Raw genomic sequence first — 18,717 nt, forward strand, 5'->3', positions numbered from 1 at the left:
ATGAGAGTCAAGTTCCCACGTGGGTTGGAACATACTTCATGTAAGACTGATTTTAATTTAATTTCAGCACTTTCATAGAAGGGACTGTCCCAGATCTGTAACTGTTCAATGTTGTATTCACTTCACAGTGTATCAAGCACCAGCGTTGCCATGGATTGGTTTCAAATAACCTTTTATATATAATTTTATATTTATATATATAGTTATATCAAAACTGATAGTACATAGTATAACTGGAAGAAAGAACTAAACTTAAAAGGATATGCTGAAAGGATGGAGTCTGTGAACACAATAAATAAAAGCGCCCTCCCCCTCCCACCCTGCCCTCCCCCAACAAAACAAAAACAAAAAACCAGTTGTAATGTACATGGAAAATTGTGCACAGCAGATTTTTTTTTTTTTTTTTATAAAAAGTAGATTCAGGAGCACATCCAATTATAAATGATTGTTAGGAAAATCATATAAAACAATGGAATACATAAAAGTGTCAAGAGTAATCGTCAGGGTGCGAAATTCCTTGGTGGCCAGATGCCCATGGCAAGCAGAAATTATCCTGGCAGCATCACTAAGAGGTCGATGTCCACAGAAGATTTTCCAGGGGGTGCAAGCGGCATGGGCAGGTGGAGGATGTGAATTTCATACCCTGATTCATAGTTTTCACAATTCCATGTGCAACTTCAGAAAGATTCATCATTTACTGCTGACATGTCGCCCTTTGGCGTGGAGGAACGGGAGGAACCCTTGTCTGTGCTCTCTGACCCCGAGCTGCTCTGGTTCTGCTGTTCTGACCCTGCACTGGAGGTCACTGTGGATGAGGATGTCGAGGAGGAGCGAGTCTTTTCCTTAAAGTCTGTGATAATGACGGTGACGTTGCCCACAGTTACTGCCAACTGCTGTGCGGTGCTCCTGTCCACGTTTTTCAGCCGGGGCCTGAAAGCAACAGCACAGGGGAAGAGCCTGTTAAATCAGGTACGGATGCAAAGGACTTTGGTTCCAATGTTACACACTCACACTTCATGACACTGTGGCAATAAATCTCTCTCTCTCTCACGCACACACAGTTCATGACACCGCAGCAATGAATCTAAACCACCAGCACATTACCAATGCTTACTACCAGATCTGCTGAAAAGCTTAGCAAGAATGAAAACCATGATCAGTTAGCAAAGCTTTGGACCACTGCAAAATTAAAATCAATTTATCTTTCTCCTGTTTTGGTCTCAGTAATTAAAAAAATAGCTCATATACATGTGCACGTATTTTGGAAGTTAATAGTCCCACCCCAGCTCTTCATCCCACCCCTTAGCCTATAAACCCACAGGTACAAAACCACCCTCGACTCTTGATTATGAGCAGCTGAATCTGGGCAGTGATGTATTTCAGTCGAGTTTCAAATACCTTGAAGTGTGATTCGTTTCACTGGTCTTTGTTGTAGCATTTGCAGACTGTATACTGTTCACTTCGCTAGGAGGATCTTTCAGAATATCAGACTTTGGTCTAAATGGGGAGACAGAAAAAGAGGCATTTAAAAGATATCTCTGATCTGCCTGCAAAATAACACAGTACTGTACTGAGTCACTCAAGAACTTACTTTGTTTTCTTGTTGGTATTTTTCTTGGTAACACTAGGACTAATTTCTTTATCTTTCTCAGGTTTCTCTTTGTCTTGTTTCTCAACTTTCTCCTTCTTCTCCTTTTTAGGGGGTGGTGGAGTGGCGTACTGTTGGGCCACTTGCTGTGCCACCAGCTGAGAATTGATCCGAGGTTTTCTACAACAGTCAAGAAAAGATGCCTCATTATTTGCTTTATAAATATTTCTTTGATTTTAAAATTTTGGTCTCATAATGTTTAGGTATTTTATTACTGGTATCTGGCAATTCAAAACTAAATTATATGGTATTATTTCTACATTATTATTTCTAGGTAGTATGGTTAAGTCCATAAAACTTTTCCTCTTTCAAATCCACTCTCTGTATACCTTTAATGACACAGACACATGCGCTCAAACAAATACACACATCCCTGTGCAGTCAAGACTTTCAGCCAATAAAACATGATTGCTTCTAAGAGTGCTGAGAACACCACTTCTTTTAGTTGTCAAGATTGTACTGACTGACAGCTTTCAAATACTGCTGCTGCAGAGGGTTAATCTCATTTTATTAAATGGACACTGGTAATCCCTTGAAAAGAGAATGAAATTAGAAGTGTGACATTCATTCCTCAATCTAATTATTCCGACTTGGTCTGGTCCCCTGCAGTTCTGTGATTGGCACCACCAACAACACAGAGCAATAGAAGGCAACTGTGGTCATACAAGCTCCCAAGGGGTGAACACTGAAAATCACTATTAAAAAATCTTAGAAAAGTGATACATTCATTGTGCCATCAACCATTATGTGTGCGCCAGTCTCCAACTGACACTGGTTTTTAGCACTACTGTTTACAAAGTTTAAAGGGTGCCAAATGTTTCTCACAATGCATGACCATTCAGACCCAAGTGGCAAAGGGAGAAAGGAAAGCTTAGCACACAATATTAATTTTCAAAGACATTAGCATCTAGATAGACATTTACAATGTAATAAACTAAGTATAAGGTGTGAAAGTGAAAGTCACTCACTCATGTCCGACTCTTTGTGACCCCATGGACTACACAGTCCATGGAATTCTCCAGGCCAGAATACCGGACTGGGTAGCCTTTCACTTCTCCAGGGGCTCTTCCCAACCCAGGATAGAACCCAGGTCTCCCACTTTGCAGGCAGATTCTTTATAACAGCTGAGCCACAAGGGAAGCCCAAGGTAGGACACATGTATCTAAATTAGGGTCACTAATGAGGTGAAGCAACTGCTGGCCACCATGTAACAACCCCCCTCAGACCCTATATCCCACTCTGCTCTCCACAATGAGACACTGGCCGAAGAAAAGTAACTGGACAGATGAGCTCTGGCTCATCCATGAAAGAGCCAGTGGTAGAGGAACGGAAACGGAAGGAAAAAATAAAAAACAAACCTAGGAAAACCAAAGTTTCTTTTAAAAATAATCATGCCATTAAAAAAAAAAAAAAAAACTGCTAGGAACAGGACACACTGTCTGAAGTACCTCTTGGGAGAGGGTGAGATGTGGCTAAGAAGAAATACAGGATGAAGAGGGGACAGCCGCCTACTCCACAACTTCATCAAGGCCCCTGCTAGGGGAAGTCCCTGGCTTTTGTCTGAGCGTCTCGGTGCTGGTTCCAGGGTCATGTGGCTTTGCAGGAAACCGATGAACAAAGCATCAATCCCAGGGCAAGTCTCCTATGGTCTCCAGCAAACATGCCTTGGCAATGGATGGCACACAAGGAAAGCCAGTCACAGGCACAGCCACCTCAGGCTGGACCACAACCACCACCAGCCTCACCTGCTGCTGGGCAGGGACTCGAACACAGATGCGCAGTGCAGCAGGCAATGGGAGGAGGTGCTCACGCTAAGGCCCTGCCCTGTCCTGTGAAAGGGAACTTTCCTTTGTCATAGGTTTGCTTCCTTGGTGGCTCAGACAGTGAAGAATCTGTCTGCAATGCAGGAGACCCGGGTTCGCGCCCTGGTTAGGAAGATCCTCTGGAGAAGGGGATGGCAATCCACTTCCCTATTCTTGCCTGGGAAATCCCATGGACAGAGGAGCCTGGCGGGCTACTACAATCCACAGGGTTGCAAAGTCAGACACTTACTTAACAAAGGCAGCAGCAGCCTATTCTACTCCTTCAAAGAGGAAGTGTATCTGTTAATACTTAAGAGAGAAGATAATCACCACTACAAGTCAATTCACAAGTACTCACCAGGGACACAAACAGATCAGATCAGTTGTCTACAGGGATTACCAGGCAGTTTAAATCAGAGTAAAAAAACAAAATAGAACTGTCTTACACTAACCAATACTCAAGATGAAACAACTTAATCAGAGTTTAACTAACTAACTATATAACAAAAAGCTACCTTGATGGAGAATTTCAATTAAGCTCGTATGTATACTTCACGACACAGAATGACGAGAGGACAGCGGGACAGCAGTCCAAGGCCACCTTCAACAGACACTCAATGGCACACCAAACCCTTGCCCCAAAGAACCCCTAGGCTCGCCCACCAGGCCTGCCCAATTTGAGTTATGGGGGGCCTGTCTCACTCCAGGCACATCCTATGATGTTCTGCAAGGCTACTTCCCACGCCACTATGGAACTATCAATCAAATGTACACTCCTGAATGGCACGAGTGCACCTGAATCATCTTTGTCACTAAGGCATTCAGCACAGTACCAGGAACCCAATAAAATTACCTCCTGGTTGAATGAAGAATAAACAAACACTGCAGAGAAAGACAAAGTACGATAAGGACTGAGAAAAAAGCCCAAGCTCTGGTGATCAGGAGGTCACTGCTGACTTTTAGGAGAGCAAGCCACATGAGACTGGGATTGCAAAAATGAAAGGATGACAGGATGTCAGCGGAATAACCTAGAGGTGGCCAACAGAATTTTTTTGGAGAAATGTCACGGTGAGGTAAAGATGGTCCTGCCACTACAGAGAGGGGTCAGCATGGCTGGAGGAGATTTCCACAGGAAAAGGAGGCTGAAGTCACATGTACTGTAGAGGGAGAAAGACGGAAGGCAGGCAAGACAGCAATGTCAGCCATGGGGCAAAGAAGAGAAAGCACAGAACCAAGCAAAGCACCGGCAGAGGCACAGTCTTCTGAGACAGGGGAGCAATGCGAGGCACTGGGGTTATGGACAGAATACGGAAATGAGAAATCAGAGAAGAGATCCTGAAACCACGGACATCAGACATGGTGCCTAGGCTGGTAAGCAGCTGGAACTGCCAGAACAGAGAGCTAGGAATAGGCAGAGATGAAAGGAAGGCACCCTTGTCTCACAAACAGCCCTTTACACCAGGTGCCTGGTGCGACCGAGAGCAGCTCGCCGGCACCTGGACGTGCTGCTCCATGATGGAGGCCTGGAGGCTGCTCCCGGTGGCTCACCCAGGCCAAAGGCACAGTGTGCACAGGCAGCAGGCCCGGGGCCGGTCTCGCGCTCCTCCCATGGACGACCACGCTCTAACACCGCAGCAAGCAGCCCCTCAGAATGCTGCAGCGCGTGTGCCACAATCGGTACCCAACAGACACAACCTACACGCACACGCACAAGCAAAACCGTAAGGATGTCCTCACATGCTCCTAAGGAAATGAATGTCTGACCAGAATGGTGAAATAAATGTTCCTCCCCTCTAATGTGTAACCAAACCGAAACTTCACAAATGAAAAGGACCCAAGGCTAACTTGGAGAAGGCAATGTCACCCCACTCCAGTACGCCTGCCAGGAAAATCCCATGGACAGAGGAGCCTGGTAGGCTGCAGTCCATGGGGTCGCGAAGGGTTGGACAGGACTGAGCGACTTCACTTTCACTTTTCACTTTCATTCACTGGAGAAGGGAATGGCAACCCACTCCAGTGTTCTTGCCTGGAGAATCCCAGGGATGGGGGAGCCTGGTGGGCTGCCGTCTATGGGGTCACACAGAGTCGGACACAACTGAAGTGACTTAGCAGCAGCAGCAAGGCTGAGATCAGATTACCAAGAAATATGGCGTGTCTGCTAAAGGCACCTGTGTTGTTTCAGAAGTACATTTTCAATGTCCTCAGGCAACAACCTAGTAACTCTTCCATCACCACTTGCCCCTTGCCCCCGAAAAACCCTCATCAACAAGTTGACAATCATCATTTTAATTATTAGAGCAGTTTTTTGAAACTAGTTCTCCCAATAAATTCCACAGTCTTTCTCAGATCAGGGAACGTGGTGAGGCAGGAAAATGCATCTAATTCATTTTGAAATGGCGCAGTGTTACTGAACAAAATGTGTAACTTTCGAAGATGAAGAAACAAGAAGGGGTCATCAGTGGGAGGCCCTCCAAAGCTGCCACCCTGCCAGATCTGCCTTGGCAGCCCCTGCCATCCGTCCCCGCATCTCTCGGCCAGCACGCTCCAGTGGCATGAGGGCTGGGGATGTGCCAGCTCCACCAAGGGCCACATGCACCCCATTCCCACCCTGCCGGGCTCTCCCAGTTCAGCACTATACACTGCCTGTGAAGCAGCAGGAGCAGAGCCACCTCCCAGGCATCCCAGGACAGGCACCCTGTGAGACCAGAGTCAGTGCAGCGTCCTCTAGGTCAGGAAGATCGAGACCCCTGTCTAAGGCTTACAGCAAATGGCTGAACTGGGGTTTTCAACACAGACCCCACTGAACCATCATTCAAAAACTCCTCTTATGAAAATAATTTCACAACGTCCCTCCCTCCACCACGCGTGCTGTGTGTGCACACGCGCGTGTGTGGGGTGGGTTGGGTGGGGAGGGGGCACAGGGTGCTAGGAATGAAAGACCAGGTCAATCCAGGCTACGATTTTGACAGACACCTGCGCAAGAATTCCAGCACACTTGATAACCCCACCGTCCTCACTGGAGCAAGTGGAGGACTACTTGGTTATCCTTAAGGGAAAAGGGCAGGGGAAGAGAAGCTGGTGAGAATGTTTTCCAATGTCTATGGGAACATTTCCCATAAGGAATGAACCCTTATCACGGTATTTAATACTGCTGATCAGTGAGAAATAGTTACTTCTCACAGATTTACACTGCCCAATGCAGTCTTTTAAATGTGACACAACACACCGTAAATAGCTTGTTTAATGGGCATGTTGTAGGGAAGTCAGTTCTTCAATATGGAGCTGAGAGTCTGGATTCTCCAAAATTACCTAAGCTTCCCAAGAAACAAATCTTAAATAAGCAATCAACAGCCGTCACAATATAGGGGAAACCTCAGGTCAATGAACGTGGTTTATTGCTTTTAGTGTCTAAGCCTCAAAGTCCATCAGCTAAAAATAATAAACAACAAAAATGCTACACAGCCTGACCAGAAATGCTAAAATATAACAGGGGGCTTGGTTTCCTTTTAAGTCCATTTAGCAAGCCTATCTTAGTCTTCAACACTATATTCTGTCAATAACAAAATTTTTAGTTTTCTCAAAAATTTTGTTTATTGTTTTTACAATAGTTTACAAAAGAAAATCTGCTGTGACATTTCAGATAGACATCATCAAGAAATCTTGTCTATTTGAGCCCACACGAACACAAATGAGAGCAAAAAACAAACAGAAAAACCAAGCCATCTTCCTGGATTGCTTACATGGGTGTACTCATGGCACTTCTGGCGAACATGGGCAAACCTTCTATTTCCCCCACACAGCCCTTTCCTTTTCCACTGTGTGCTCGGGGAATCTGAGATCACTTCTGTGCTTTTTTGTATCTCAGCTCCCACAACTAGAGAAAAGAGACAACTACTTCTGCAGTAACACATGGTTTCCTTTGTTTCATGATGGCCAGCTCTTCCTAAACTGTCACTTGTGTTCTGGCTCACCTACTGAACTCTACTTTCAACTAAAATACCTCAAAGGCTCTGGAATCAGACAATCAAATTGTCATCAACAATGACTGAATTTTTCTATTACTGATGCTCCACAATACATACATGAGCACACACACACACACACCACCTGGGAACAAAGCAAAGTACTCTGCATATCTATTTCCGACTACAACATTTTGAAAATGAAATGGGAATAGTAAATGTAACCTCAAGGAACTGGGTGGGCCAAATGCATAAAATGCTTTATAAACTTTTTTCCTTTGCAGAGTACCTTGATAAAAGCCATAATGAGGTTAAATAAGTCTGGACTTGTCTGCATACAACATGTATTCCAAGTTAAAGCAATCAAACAGCAAACGTATTTGTGGGATACAATCCAGTTTTACATGGGCTAATGCCTGTATTTACCTTTTAAGGCGATTTAAGATTCATAGTTTGTCTGTCCCAACACTGTCAACCACACACTAATGGCTCCTGGCTTTCGCAGCAAAACAGAAAAGAGGTCCTACAAGAACAACTTGTTTTCTGTCCATTTCACCCGCCCACTCCTGATCCATTATATTTTAAAGACCAAAGACAAAGCAGAAGAGAAGCGCTGTGAGCAGAACACAGAAGTCAGGATTCTGGCTCCAACATCAAGGACCACAAAATCTTAAACGGGAATACGTGACTTCTTTTAAAATCTAACATGCACAGATAAAACAAATTTGAAGTAGTCAGACTACTTTAGGCCTCCTTCCCCTTTACCTAGCCTTCTTTAAAAAAAAAAAAAAAACCACCAAAATCCAACAACAACTAACTACTGCTTATCTGCAACAACGCCAACAGGTATGTTGCACAATCATTAGTATTCTGAGTTAAAAAAAGAGAAAGAGGATTTACAACCAGACCAAGGACTATTAGTCTGGTAGTCTTCAGGTGTACCAAATTAGGCTGAGAGTTTTTGAATACACGGTTTTAATCTTATAAAAATTTCATACATTTTTGTATTTGATGCACCGCTAGAGTACAGTCATTACTAAGAATCACCCATGTGAGCCAATCTAGCCCAATGAAGAAAAACAGATGAGAAAATATGGCATATGATCTAGTTTAGTAAATTCCAAGCGAGTTTCTATGTAAGCACGTTCTTTGTCACTATTTTAAAGGATTGATTATCTTGACAGACCAACAGACAAATAAACACACATCTGTTCAGTTATGGAAAGATGAAACCACACAGTACTCCAACCAAATTCTCCCTTAATGGAAGAAACATCAGACGTTATTATACAGTTGTTAGTCCCAGTGACTAGGGTGCCATTTCAGCTTGCTGGTTTAGGCCCAGGTCATTATGGAGAAGGAAATGGCAATCCACTCCAGCACTCTTGCCTGGAAAATCCCATGGACAGAGGAGCCTGATAGGCTACAGTCCACGGGGTCGCAAAGAGTCGGACACGACTGAGCGACTTCACTTCACTTCATTACTACTCAGACCTAGCTGGCTTTGTTTTGGAAAGAGGGATACTCTTGGCCTTCCCTAGAGTTGCTCTTGGCACAGAGGCAGGCTACTCCAAAAAGCAGTGCGGAACGTTTGTGACCTTGGGACCTTCACTGCTAGGAGCATACACTGCATGGCATTATTAAATTCTCTCTGCTCCCGAAATAGTATCTCTTCTTGCTGTTCTTTTCTCTCCTAAAGAGTTTTTCCCCTCTCTCAAGTAAATACTCATCTTCATTCCAGTTGAGCTGTTTCAAATCCTGAAAGATGATGCTGTGAAAGTGCTGCACTCAATATGCCAGCAAATTTGGAAAACTCAGCAGTGGCCACAGGATTGGAAAGGTCAGTTTGCATTCCAATCCCAAAGAAAGGCAATGCCAAAGAATGCTCAAACTACCGCACAACTGCACTCATCTCACACGCTAGTAAAGTAGTGCTCAAAATTCTCCAAGCCAGGCTTTAGCAATACGTGAACCGTGTACTCCCTGATGTTCAAGCTGGTTTTCGAACAGGCAGAGGAACCAGAGATCAAACTGCCAACATCCACTGGATCATGGAAAAACCAAGAGAGTTCCAGGAAAAACATCTATTTCTGCTTTGCTGACTATGCGGATCACAATAAACTGTGGAAAATTCTGAAAGAGATGGGAATACAAGACCACTTGACCTGCTCTTGAGAAACCTATATGCAGGTCAGGAAGCAACACTCAGACCTGGACATGGAACAACAGACTGGTTCCAAATAGGAAAAGGAGTACGTCAAGGCTGTATATTGTCACCCTGCTTATTTAACTTATATGCAGAGTACATCATGAGAAACGCTGGGCTGGAAGAAGCACAAGCTGGAATCAAGATTGCCTGGAGAAATATCAATAACCTCAGATATGCAGATGACAGCACCCTTATGGCAGAAAGTGAAGAGGAACTAAAAAGCCTCTTGATGAAAGTCAAAGAGGAGAGTGAAAAAGTTGGCTTAAAGCTCAACAATTCAGAAAACTAAGATCGTGGCATCCGGTCCCATCACTTCATGGGAAATGGGGAAACAGTGGAAACAGTGCTAGACTTTATTTTGGGGGGCTCTAAAAATCACTGCAGATGGCGATTGCAGCCATGAAATTAAAAGACGCTTACTCCTTGGAAGAAAAGTTATGACCAACCTAGACAGCATATTCAAAAGCAGAGACGTTACTTTGCCAACAAAGGTCCATCTAGTCAAGGCTATGGTTTTTCCAGTGGTCATATATGGATGCGAGAGTTGGACTGTGAAGAAAGCTGAGTGCTGAAGAATTGATGCTTCTGAAGCATTGATGTGGTGTTGGAGAAGACTCTTGAGAGTCCCTTGGACTGCAGGGAAATCCAACCAGTCCATTCTAAAGGACATCAGCCCTGGGTGTTCTTTGGAAGGAATGATGCTGAAGCTGAAACTCCAGTACTTTGGCCACCTCACGCGAAGAGCTGACTCATTGGAAAAGACTCTGATGCTGGGAGGGATTGGGGGCCCGAGGAAAAGGGGACGACAGAGGATGAGATGGCTGGATGGCATCACCGATTCAATGGACGTGAGTCTCAGTGAACTCCGGAAGTTGGTGATGGACAGGGAGGCCTGGCATGCTGTGATTCATGGGGTCGCAAAGAGTCGGTCACAACTGAGTGACTGAACTGAACATGAAGTTTCTCAAATCCTCTGGCTTATCTTCTAGAATGAGCCATTGGAGGGCCTTAAGCAGTCTGAGTTCTTCTCCTTGACTCAGGAGAACCACTCTGCTCTGCATAAGGAAACAAAAATTTCCCCTTCAAACTGGACTCCAATTATCAGGTTAAAAAAAAAAAATCAAGCCATTCCTTTATCTCACCAACTTCTCCATCCTCACTTTCACAGATGATAGGCAGAGTGCAGACTTCTGAGTTAGGACAGGCTCTGGACTTTATCCAGACTCTGCTATTGAGCCTGGGTAAATTCTCTAAGTGGGAATGGGGCTACACCTAACTTAACAGGGCTTAAGTCAAGATTAAAGGAGGTCAAGTTCACTTAGCTCTTGTCATAGTTCATGTACACAGAACATGTAGACATTCTTACAAAATACTGATTGTTGTTCAGTTGCTGGGTTGTATCCGACTCTTTGTGACCCCATGGACTAAAGCATGCCAGGCTTCCCTGTCCATCATCTCATCTCCTGGAGTTTGCTCAAACTCATGTCCATTGAGTTGGTGATGCCATCCAACCATTTCGTCCTCTGTTGTTCCCTTCTCTTCCTGCCTTCAATCTTTCCCAGCATCTGAGTATTTCCCAATGAGCCGGCTTTTTGCATCAAGTGGCCAAAGTATTGGAGTTTCGGCTTTAGCATCTGTCCTCCCAATGAATATTCAGGGTTGATTTTTTCAAGATTGACTGGCTTGATTTCCTTGCTGTCCTAGGAACTCTCAAGAGTGTTCTCCAGCACCATGGTTCGAAAGCATCAATTTTTCGGCGCTCAGCCTTCTTTATTGTCCAGCTCTCACATCTGTGCATGACTATCGGAGAAAAACTATAACTTTGACTATACCAACCTTTGTCGACAAAGTGATATCTCTGCTTTTTAATATGCTGTCTACGTTGGTCACAGCTTTCCTTCCAAAGAGCAAGCGACTTTTAATTTCATGGCTGCAGTCACCATTCTGCAGTGATTTTGGAGCCCAAACAGTCTGGCGCTGTTTTTCCCCATCTATTTGCCATGAGGTGATGCGACTGGGTACCATGATCTTCATTTTTTGAATGTTGGGATTTAAGCTAGCTTTTTCACTCTCCTCTTTCACCTTCATCAAGAGGCTCCTTAGTTCCTCTTTGCTTTCTGCCGTAACGGTGGTGTCATCTGCATATCTGAGGTTACTGATATTTCTCCTGGCAGTCTTGATTCCAGCTTGTGCTTCCTCCGGCCTGGCATTCTACACGATGTTGTCTGCATGTAAGTTAAAGAATACGCAGCCTTGCTGTGCTCCTTTCCCGATCTGGAGCAAGCCCATTGCTCTACGTCTGGTTCTCACTGTCGCTTCTTCACTTGCACACAGGTTTCACAGGAGGCAGATAAGGTGGTCTGGTATTCCCAGCTCTTAAAGAATTTCCCCCAGTTTGAGAAGACTCTTGAGAGTCCCTTGGACTGCAAGGAGATCCAACCAGTCCATTCTCAAGGACATCAGCCCTGGGTGTTCTTTGGAAAGAATGATGTTAAAGCTGAAACTCCAGTACTTTGGCCACCTCATGCGAAGAGTTGACTCATTGGAAAAGACTCTGATGCTGGGAGGGATTGGGGGCAGGAGGAGAAGGGGACAACAGAGGATGAGATGGCTGGATGGCATCACGGACTCGATGGACATGAATCTGAGTGAACTCCGGGAGTTGGTGATGGACAGGGAGGCCTGGTGTGCTGCGATTCATGGGGTTGCAAAGAGTCGGATACGACTGAGTGACTGAACTGAACTGAACTGAACACATCAAAGGCTTTGGTGTAGTCAGTGAAGCAGAAGATGTTTTTCTGAAATTCTCTAGTATCCAAAATATTGATAAATCACCTTAAAAGTAACAGATACATTTCGAAGCACTATCTCCCCAGCTGGAGCTGCATCTACCACCCTTGCTCAGCTGTGAGGCCAACGGAAAGATATACAAGTGAAAGAAGCTGGTAAGCCTTGCTCCAAGAATTTGGGTTTTGCAGATGTGTATGCACGTGCTTAATCTCTCAGTCGTGTCCAACTCTTGCAACCCCATAGATATAGCCTGCCAGGCTCCTCTATCCATGGGATTCTCCAGGCAAGAATACTGGAGTGGGTTGCCATTTCCTTCTCCAAGGGATCTCCCCTACCCAGGAATCAACTTCAGGTCTCATGTATTGCAGGCAGACTCTACTGACTGAGCTACAAGGGAAGCCTCCCAATATACGTGGTACTGCACAAATTCACCAGATACAACTTGGCTGGAAACTGGCTCCAAAAGAACTAACATAAGCATCCGTTACAGCAGAAATGTCCTACTTCATATTCAAAATTGTCATTGTGAGTAGTCAAATGTCTCTTATGCTCTGAAAACACACTTGAGCAACAAAAACTGTCTGCATTACTAACTTTTCTGTAACTCAGGAACATATATTCAGAAAGTGGGAGGAGCTACAAGTGGTTACAATTCTTGAGAACAAAATCCCTATTTTATAAACCAACCTGGCAGCAGTGGAGAGAGATTCTGGTCCAGCTGTTCTCAGGCTGTGATCCAGAGACTCCTGGGGGTATTCAAGACCCCTTGGCGGAAGGTCTACAACACGCAAACTGTTTTCCATAATCATCATCTCCATAATAATACTTGCATTTTCGTTTTTCAGCTTAAATGGAAAGTGACATCACCACTCTGAGAGCTAATGTGGCAAATTCTTGTGTTCTAAACATTGCTCAGTTTTATCTGATACGGAAAGTAGCTAGAGGTATTGCCAACAGGAACAAAAGGACTTTTACTTGGGTCCATAATAATTTTAAACAGTGCAAGAGATCCTCTGACCGAAAAACCCTAAGAACTGCACATTTTAAACTTATCAAGCACAAGAAAAACTTCCAAGAAGGAGGCTTAAAAGTATTTTAACCACAGACTATAAATCTGGCTTACTTCCATTTCCTCACCCAGGTGGTGCCTAAAACAACAGAATTTCATCATGGTCCTTCAAATATCTAAAGTAAATGTCCCATAAATATGTCCTTTAGATCTCTCACAAAAAGTAAATCCACTGACAAAGACTGGAATAATTGACTTGTACGGAGAAATGTTTCCTAAACTGTTTTCAAAATGGACCTTTTCTGAAGATGGCTAACCGCATTTCTTTTTGACACCTGCCATTCCTTATTTCAACACAAATTTTATTATATCGTAGAAGACTTCAGTGTTAAGACTGAAAAGGGTCTTTCGCTGGCTGAGCAACCTGAGGCAGTGTAGGAATCATAGGAGCTGCTGGTACTGCGACTGCAGGAGTGGCGGGTGCACACCCCCCCTTGCCCACCTCTCTAAGGAAGAAAGTCCATATAGGTGCCAAATCCTGCCTCTCTGGGCAAGCATCTCTGCTTCCTAAAGCCCAACTGGGTAAAGGAGCAGAGAGAAATTTTAACAGTCCCTGCGTTGTCTCTTATCCTGGTTTCATCTTTGGCATTTTGGCTTATGTTTCCAAATTCATTAAACTGATGTCAACTATATGCAGAGGCAGGGCACTATGCATTCTAGGTACAGAAATGTTTATTTTCCAAAGAGTTGGTAAAATATAAAGCATTAGATTTCACTGGCCCAGATATCTGTTGAGGGTCCATTGTGTTTTCTGGACTGGTCCCTGTCACACAAGTTGGATCCCAGGACTTAGCAGGTGAGACACCTTGGGTCTCTCCTCTGCTTTCTGCATTTATTTTGGAATCTAACTCCATGACTTTGGATGAATTACATACTCTCTCCAAACTTCAGTTTCCTCACTGATAAGAGAGATGAGAACAGAGTAAGTAAGCAATCTCTATGGCTCAGATACCTGTATTCAGTATTTAATAAAAACAACTGAACAGAGTAGTTGTTCTTAAGGTACAAGCAAGTCTGCATGAAGTACACTGTACAAACTATGCTGCTGGTTTAGTGCCTCTGATAATGACCTCTCCTCACCACTGCCCAAAGATAACCGAAATTACCTTGTAAATCATGTCAATGATTTTCAGAGGGATCACAGACACTACAAATCTCTTAGCAAACTGTATCTTCAGATGCAAGTAAACTTGATGACGAATCAAGTCTTCCTCCAAGAAACTCTATACTAAAGCAATCAATCTGCTCTGCAAATTACTTTACAGCTGTCAGAGATCCCATTTAAAACGCGCTTAACCATTTTGAAATTACAGTTCAAGTCACAAAACTGGGCACTTATAAAGCACACAGAAAAATTAGTAATTCTTCAGGGGCGGGGGGAAAAGGCTACTTAGATAATATAAAGAAATCAAGGTCTAACAAACTTGCCCTCTTCAGGTCTTCTCCTCACCTGTGAAATTAGAGGGTTGGACTAAATTAACGTAATCTTAAGAACTTTCTCAAGCCTAATCTTAAAACAAAAACATATGTACTAGAAAATAACAGTTCTAACAAACAGGCTAGTTCATGGTCAAATTATAATGGGCTTCCTAAATCTAAATCGTTGGTAGTCTAAACTTTCTTAAAGCCTGTCATCACCTTGTAAGGGCGTCGACTGCAGGGTTTCCCAGCTGCAACAGTGGTAATACGCTAGAGAGCTCCCAACTCTTTGCTGTGGGGGCTGTCCTGATGCATCATAGGTGTTTGGCAGCATCCCTGGCCACTACCCACCACATACCAGGAGCACTTCCATTCCCAAGTTCTGACTGACATTGCCAAATATTTCCTGAGTGGCAAAATCAGTCCCAGGTCAGAATCACTGGTTTATACAAGAATATAATATAAAGGAATATAAATATTTACAAACAAAGGGAGGCAGCCCAGCAGAAAACAGCCCTTGGCCCATCAATATTTTATCAAAAGATATGTCAAAAACATAGATATAATATAATTCATCATTCTAATTGCTTGGGATTATAAGAGGGTAGGATTCAGAAAGAAGAATCCTAAGAGCTTTTCATATACTGATACTGTGGGGCTTTTTAAAAATTAAGTTGTAACTATCACTCTTCTCAAATAATTTACAAAAGTTTAATTAAATAAAGTTCTATACTGCATAGCAGCAGGGAAATATACATACCCACCATAAGATAGATCAGTTACAATGATTAAACATGATGTCTTTGGTAATTCTAAACAGCTATCACACATTTGTTCAGGAACATATCAGTTGCTCAAGATTTTAAGTAACATTATTTTAATATGCAGAGGCTTTTCTAAGGGAAAAACACGAAGTAAAATGTAAAGCAACTTCTGAGTATAATACACCACAAGACCAGTCTGTTTAATCACCAAACAGATGCTTGAGGGAAGACCATCTGATGATTTCTACACAATTACAACTCTGACAACTAACATCTCATACTCCAGGCACTTGACGTTAATCATGGTCTTTATTTCCAGGGAGAGAAGGAAAAAAATTTTAGGTTTCAACCATTTCAAATGGTTAAAAAATAAGATGTGAATGAAGGTGAAGACTCTGAAACTACCTGCAGTTATTGGTTAGAGACACAAGCACTGGGTTGGAGAAGCCCTTCAACTCAATATACATGATTTTGTTGTACTAGGACAGAGAACAGGTTAACGATGGGATTTCACATATAATCTCTGAATTAAATAAGGTCATATTTGCTACTCATGAATGAAACATTTCTCAGAATTCTAGGAAATAATTAGAATTTGGAGGATAAAAACAGAAACTTAAATATGTCAATACAGTCATCCCTCAGTATCTGAGGGGGGCTGGTTCCAGGACCTCCGGGGACATCAAAACCAATGGCTGTATTTGTTTATCTGCTGAATGAACCTCACACTTCATCTGCAAAAGTCATACAATTTTAAGACCCAACTCATATGCCACTGCTTTCCCAATTTCTCCTGGCAAACAACAGTTTGTGGTCACATTTTCAGGGTTCCCAAAACAGGACATACCTCTACCACTTAATGTTCTGCATTATAGGATCTGTATAGATTATGCACGTCTCTGCAGCAGTCTCCACCGTTTACATTTTATGCTCTAAGTTCCAAACTTGCTTCAAAGTAATCATTTGTTCTCGAAAAGGAATTATTTGTTCTCGACTCTCTGTGTTCTGGACTCTGTACAATGTGGTGTAGAGAGCAGATGCTGCCTCAGCACGTGACGTAACACTGTATGCTAATAGTGAACTGTCTCTCTGGGCTTCTGCACTGAGGAACGCCATATAATGCATCTTTCATACTTCCAAGACTAAGCAAAACACCCAGGACATGGCACATTCTCAATGAATAGAACACTATCCCAGAGAGAACAGCTCCCAGTTTGTCAGAGGTGAAGGAAGAAAACAGATGACGAAATGCTTCCTATGACAAGGCACTGTGTTGAGTTTTTACATACATAACTCATAACTCTCACAACTTTTTCATGTTTTTGGTGGAATCAAAGCCCAAAGGTCCAACAGCAAATAGGCTAGATCAGTTTACTCCAAGTTTATTTTTGTTCTTTCCACTAACCTACACGGCCCACCCAAAGAACCTTAAGGAAGGGAATTCAATTGGAGCCAGTAAAACTGAGGAAACAAAGGAGAATGGTATAACCACTAAAAAGAGCAGGAGAAAGATTTCATGAAGTAGTCAGTAGTACTGAAAACTGCTACAAATGAAGACTGAAAACAGGTCTCTGATTCGGCCTGAAGGGCACTTCAGGGATGTGCCCTTCCATACAGAGTGATTTGATTCTCTTCTAATCCTTCACTAGATCACATGTGCCCCCCAGTCCTTCACCTTTCCTCTTAACCTCAAATATCCCAACTACTTCAACATACCCCACCACAGAGTCACAACCATACTACAGATATGAAAAAAGCACACTTTGACATGCTGTATTACATTGCCTGTATTTTTAAATATCGAGGGCTAGGGAATCAGGACAAAATTCTTAGGAAGACAAGTCTAAGCCCTTCAGGAATGCCCTTGGTTTCCTGTTTCTCTATCAAAGTAAAAAAGACCTGTAAGTGGCAACAACTGACTTCTCAAAGCATGGCACATTTAGTAAGTCTGCTTACTCCACCTAAGGGAAACCACATTATCACCAGAGTAAGTAATGCAGAACCAAGTGGGATTCTCACAGCACCAGCAAGCTCCTCAATTACACAGATTTATCTAAATCCTTAGCTTATAAAAAGGGGTACTTAAACTGGGGTGCTGATATTCTGCATACACCCATGTATCTGCATCGTTCTGGTACAGGCACTTTTCAAGTTGATATTCCACTCCAAAGCATCTGCCTTTGGCATCAAAGTTAGCCAACTTGCATGCCGGTAATAAGTTTCCAACAAGGTAAGGATTCTGTGTGTGCCAAAAGTAACTTTGAAATGCCTTCATTTGAAAGGGACTTTTTTCTTCTTAAACTAAACTGCTGCAAGTGCACTTCATCAAACAAAGATTTGCTGAAAATTTGATTAACTCATTTGCAGAGGTACAATGGAGATTTGCAAGGTCTTTTTTGAAGTCTGAAATGAAATTTTCAATGTTTCATTTTAATTTTCAGAGTTTCAAAAATGGTACAGCATTCCCAAATACCCCTCACTCAGCTTCGGCTAATGTTAACATCTTATATAAACAGAGTATAATTATTAAAACAAGAAAACTAGTCACTGGTACAATTCTGTTAATTGAACAGGACACTTTTTTTCTGAAAAGTCGCACCAGTTTCCCCACAGATATTCTTATCACCATCAAACTCCCATCTAGGCATCCACAGCAGAGTTTGCTTTTCCTCACGTTTAGCCTCCTCCTATCTCTGATAGTTCCTCAGTATCTTTGATGGCCTGGACACTTCTGTGAGTATTAGTCACTTATTGTGGAGAAATCGCCCTCAATTTGGGTTTATCTCATGATCACAATGACATTATATGCGCTGACAATACCAGAGCAAAGACGTGCATTCTGCTGGCGGCATCACAGCAAGGAGTTCCTGAGTTTCCATGTCTTATCCCCACTGATGTTAACCATGATGAGGTGCATAAGGTGATGTCTGTCAGGTTTCTTCACTTTAAAGTTAGATTAAATAAAAGACTTTAAAAGAGTTATCTTCAAACTATGTATGTAACAATATGCCATTTCTCCACAAACTTTCACCCACTAACTTTAGCATTCCAACA

The 18,717-nt window shown here is 43.0% G+C and overlaps 1 protein-coding gene across 1 annotated transcript in view; it reads right to left on the reverse strand.

The window, feature by feature from the left end:
- Nucleotides 1–412: 412 nt before the first annotated feature.
- Nucleotides 413–18,717, reverse strand: part of RYBP (RING1 and YY1 binding protein) — a 70,932-nt gene continuing 52,627 nt past the window's right edge. Inside the window, exons 3-5 of the mRNA XM_052643976.1 lie at nucleotides 1,592–1,768; nucleotides 1,399–1,497; nucleotides 413–930 (exon numbers count right to left, since the gene is read on the reverse strand). Coding sequence (XP_052499936.1) covers nucleotides 678–930; nucleotides 1,399–1,497; nucleotides 1,592–1,768 — 529 coding nt within the window. The 3' untranslated portion in view covers nucleotides 413–677. The remainder of the gene's footprint in view (nucleotides 931–1,398; nucleotides 1,498–1,591; nucleotides 1,769–18,717) is intronic.

Source organism: Budorcas taxicolor, chromosome 1 (genome assembly GCF_023091745.1).
Source record: "Budorcas taxicolor isolate Tak-1 chromosome 1, Takin1.1, whole genome shotgun sequence".
Taxonomy (NCBI): Eukaryota; Metazoa; Chordata; class Mammalia; order Artiodactyla; family Bovidae; genus Budorcas; species Budorcas taxicolor.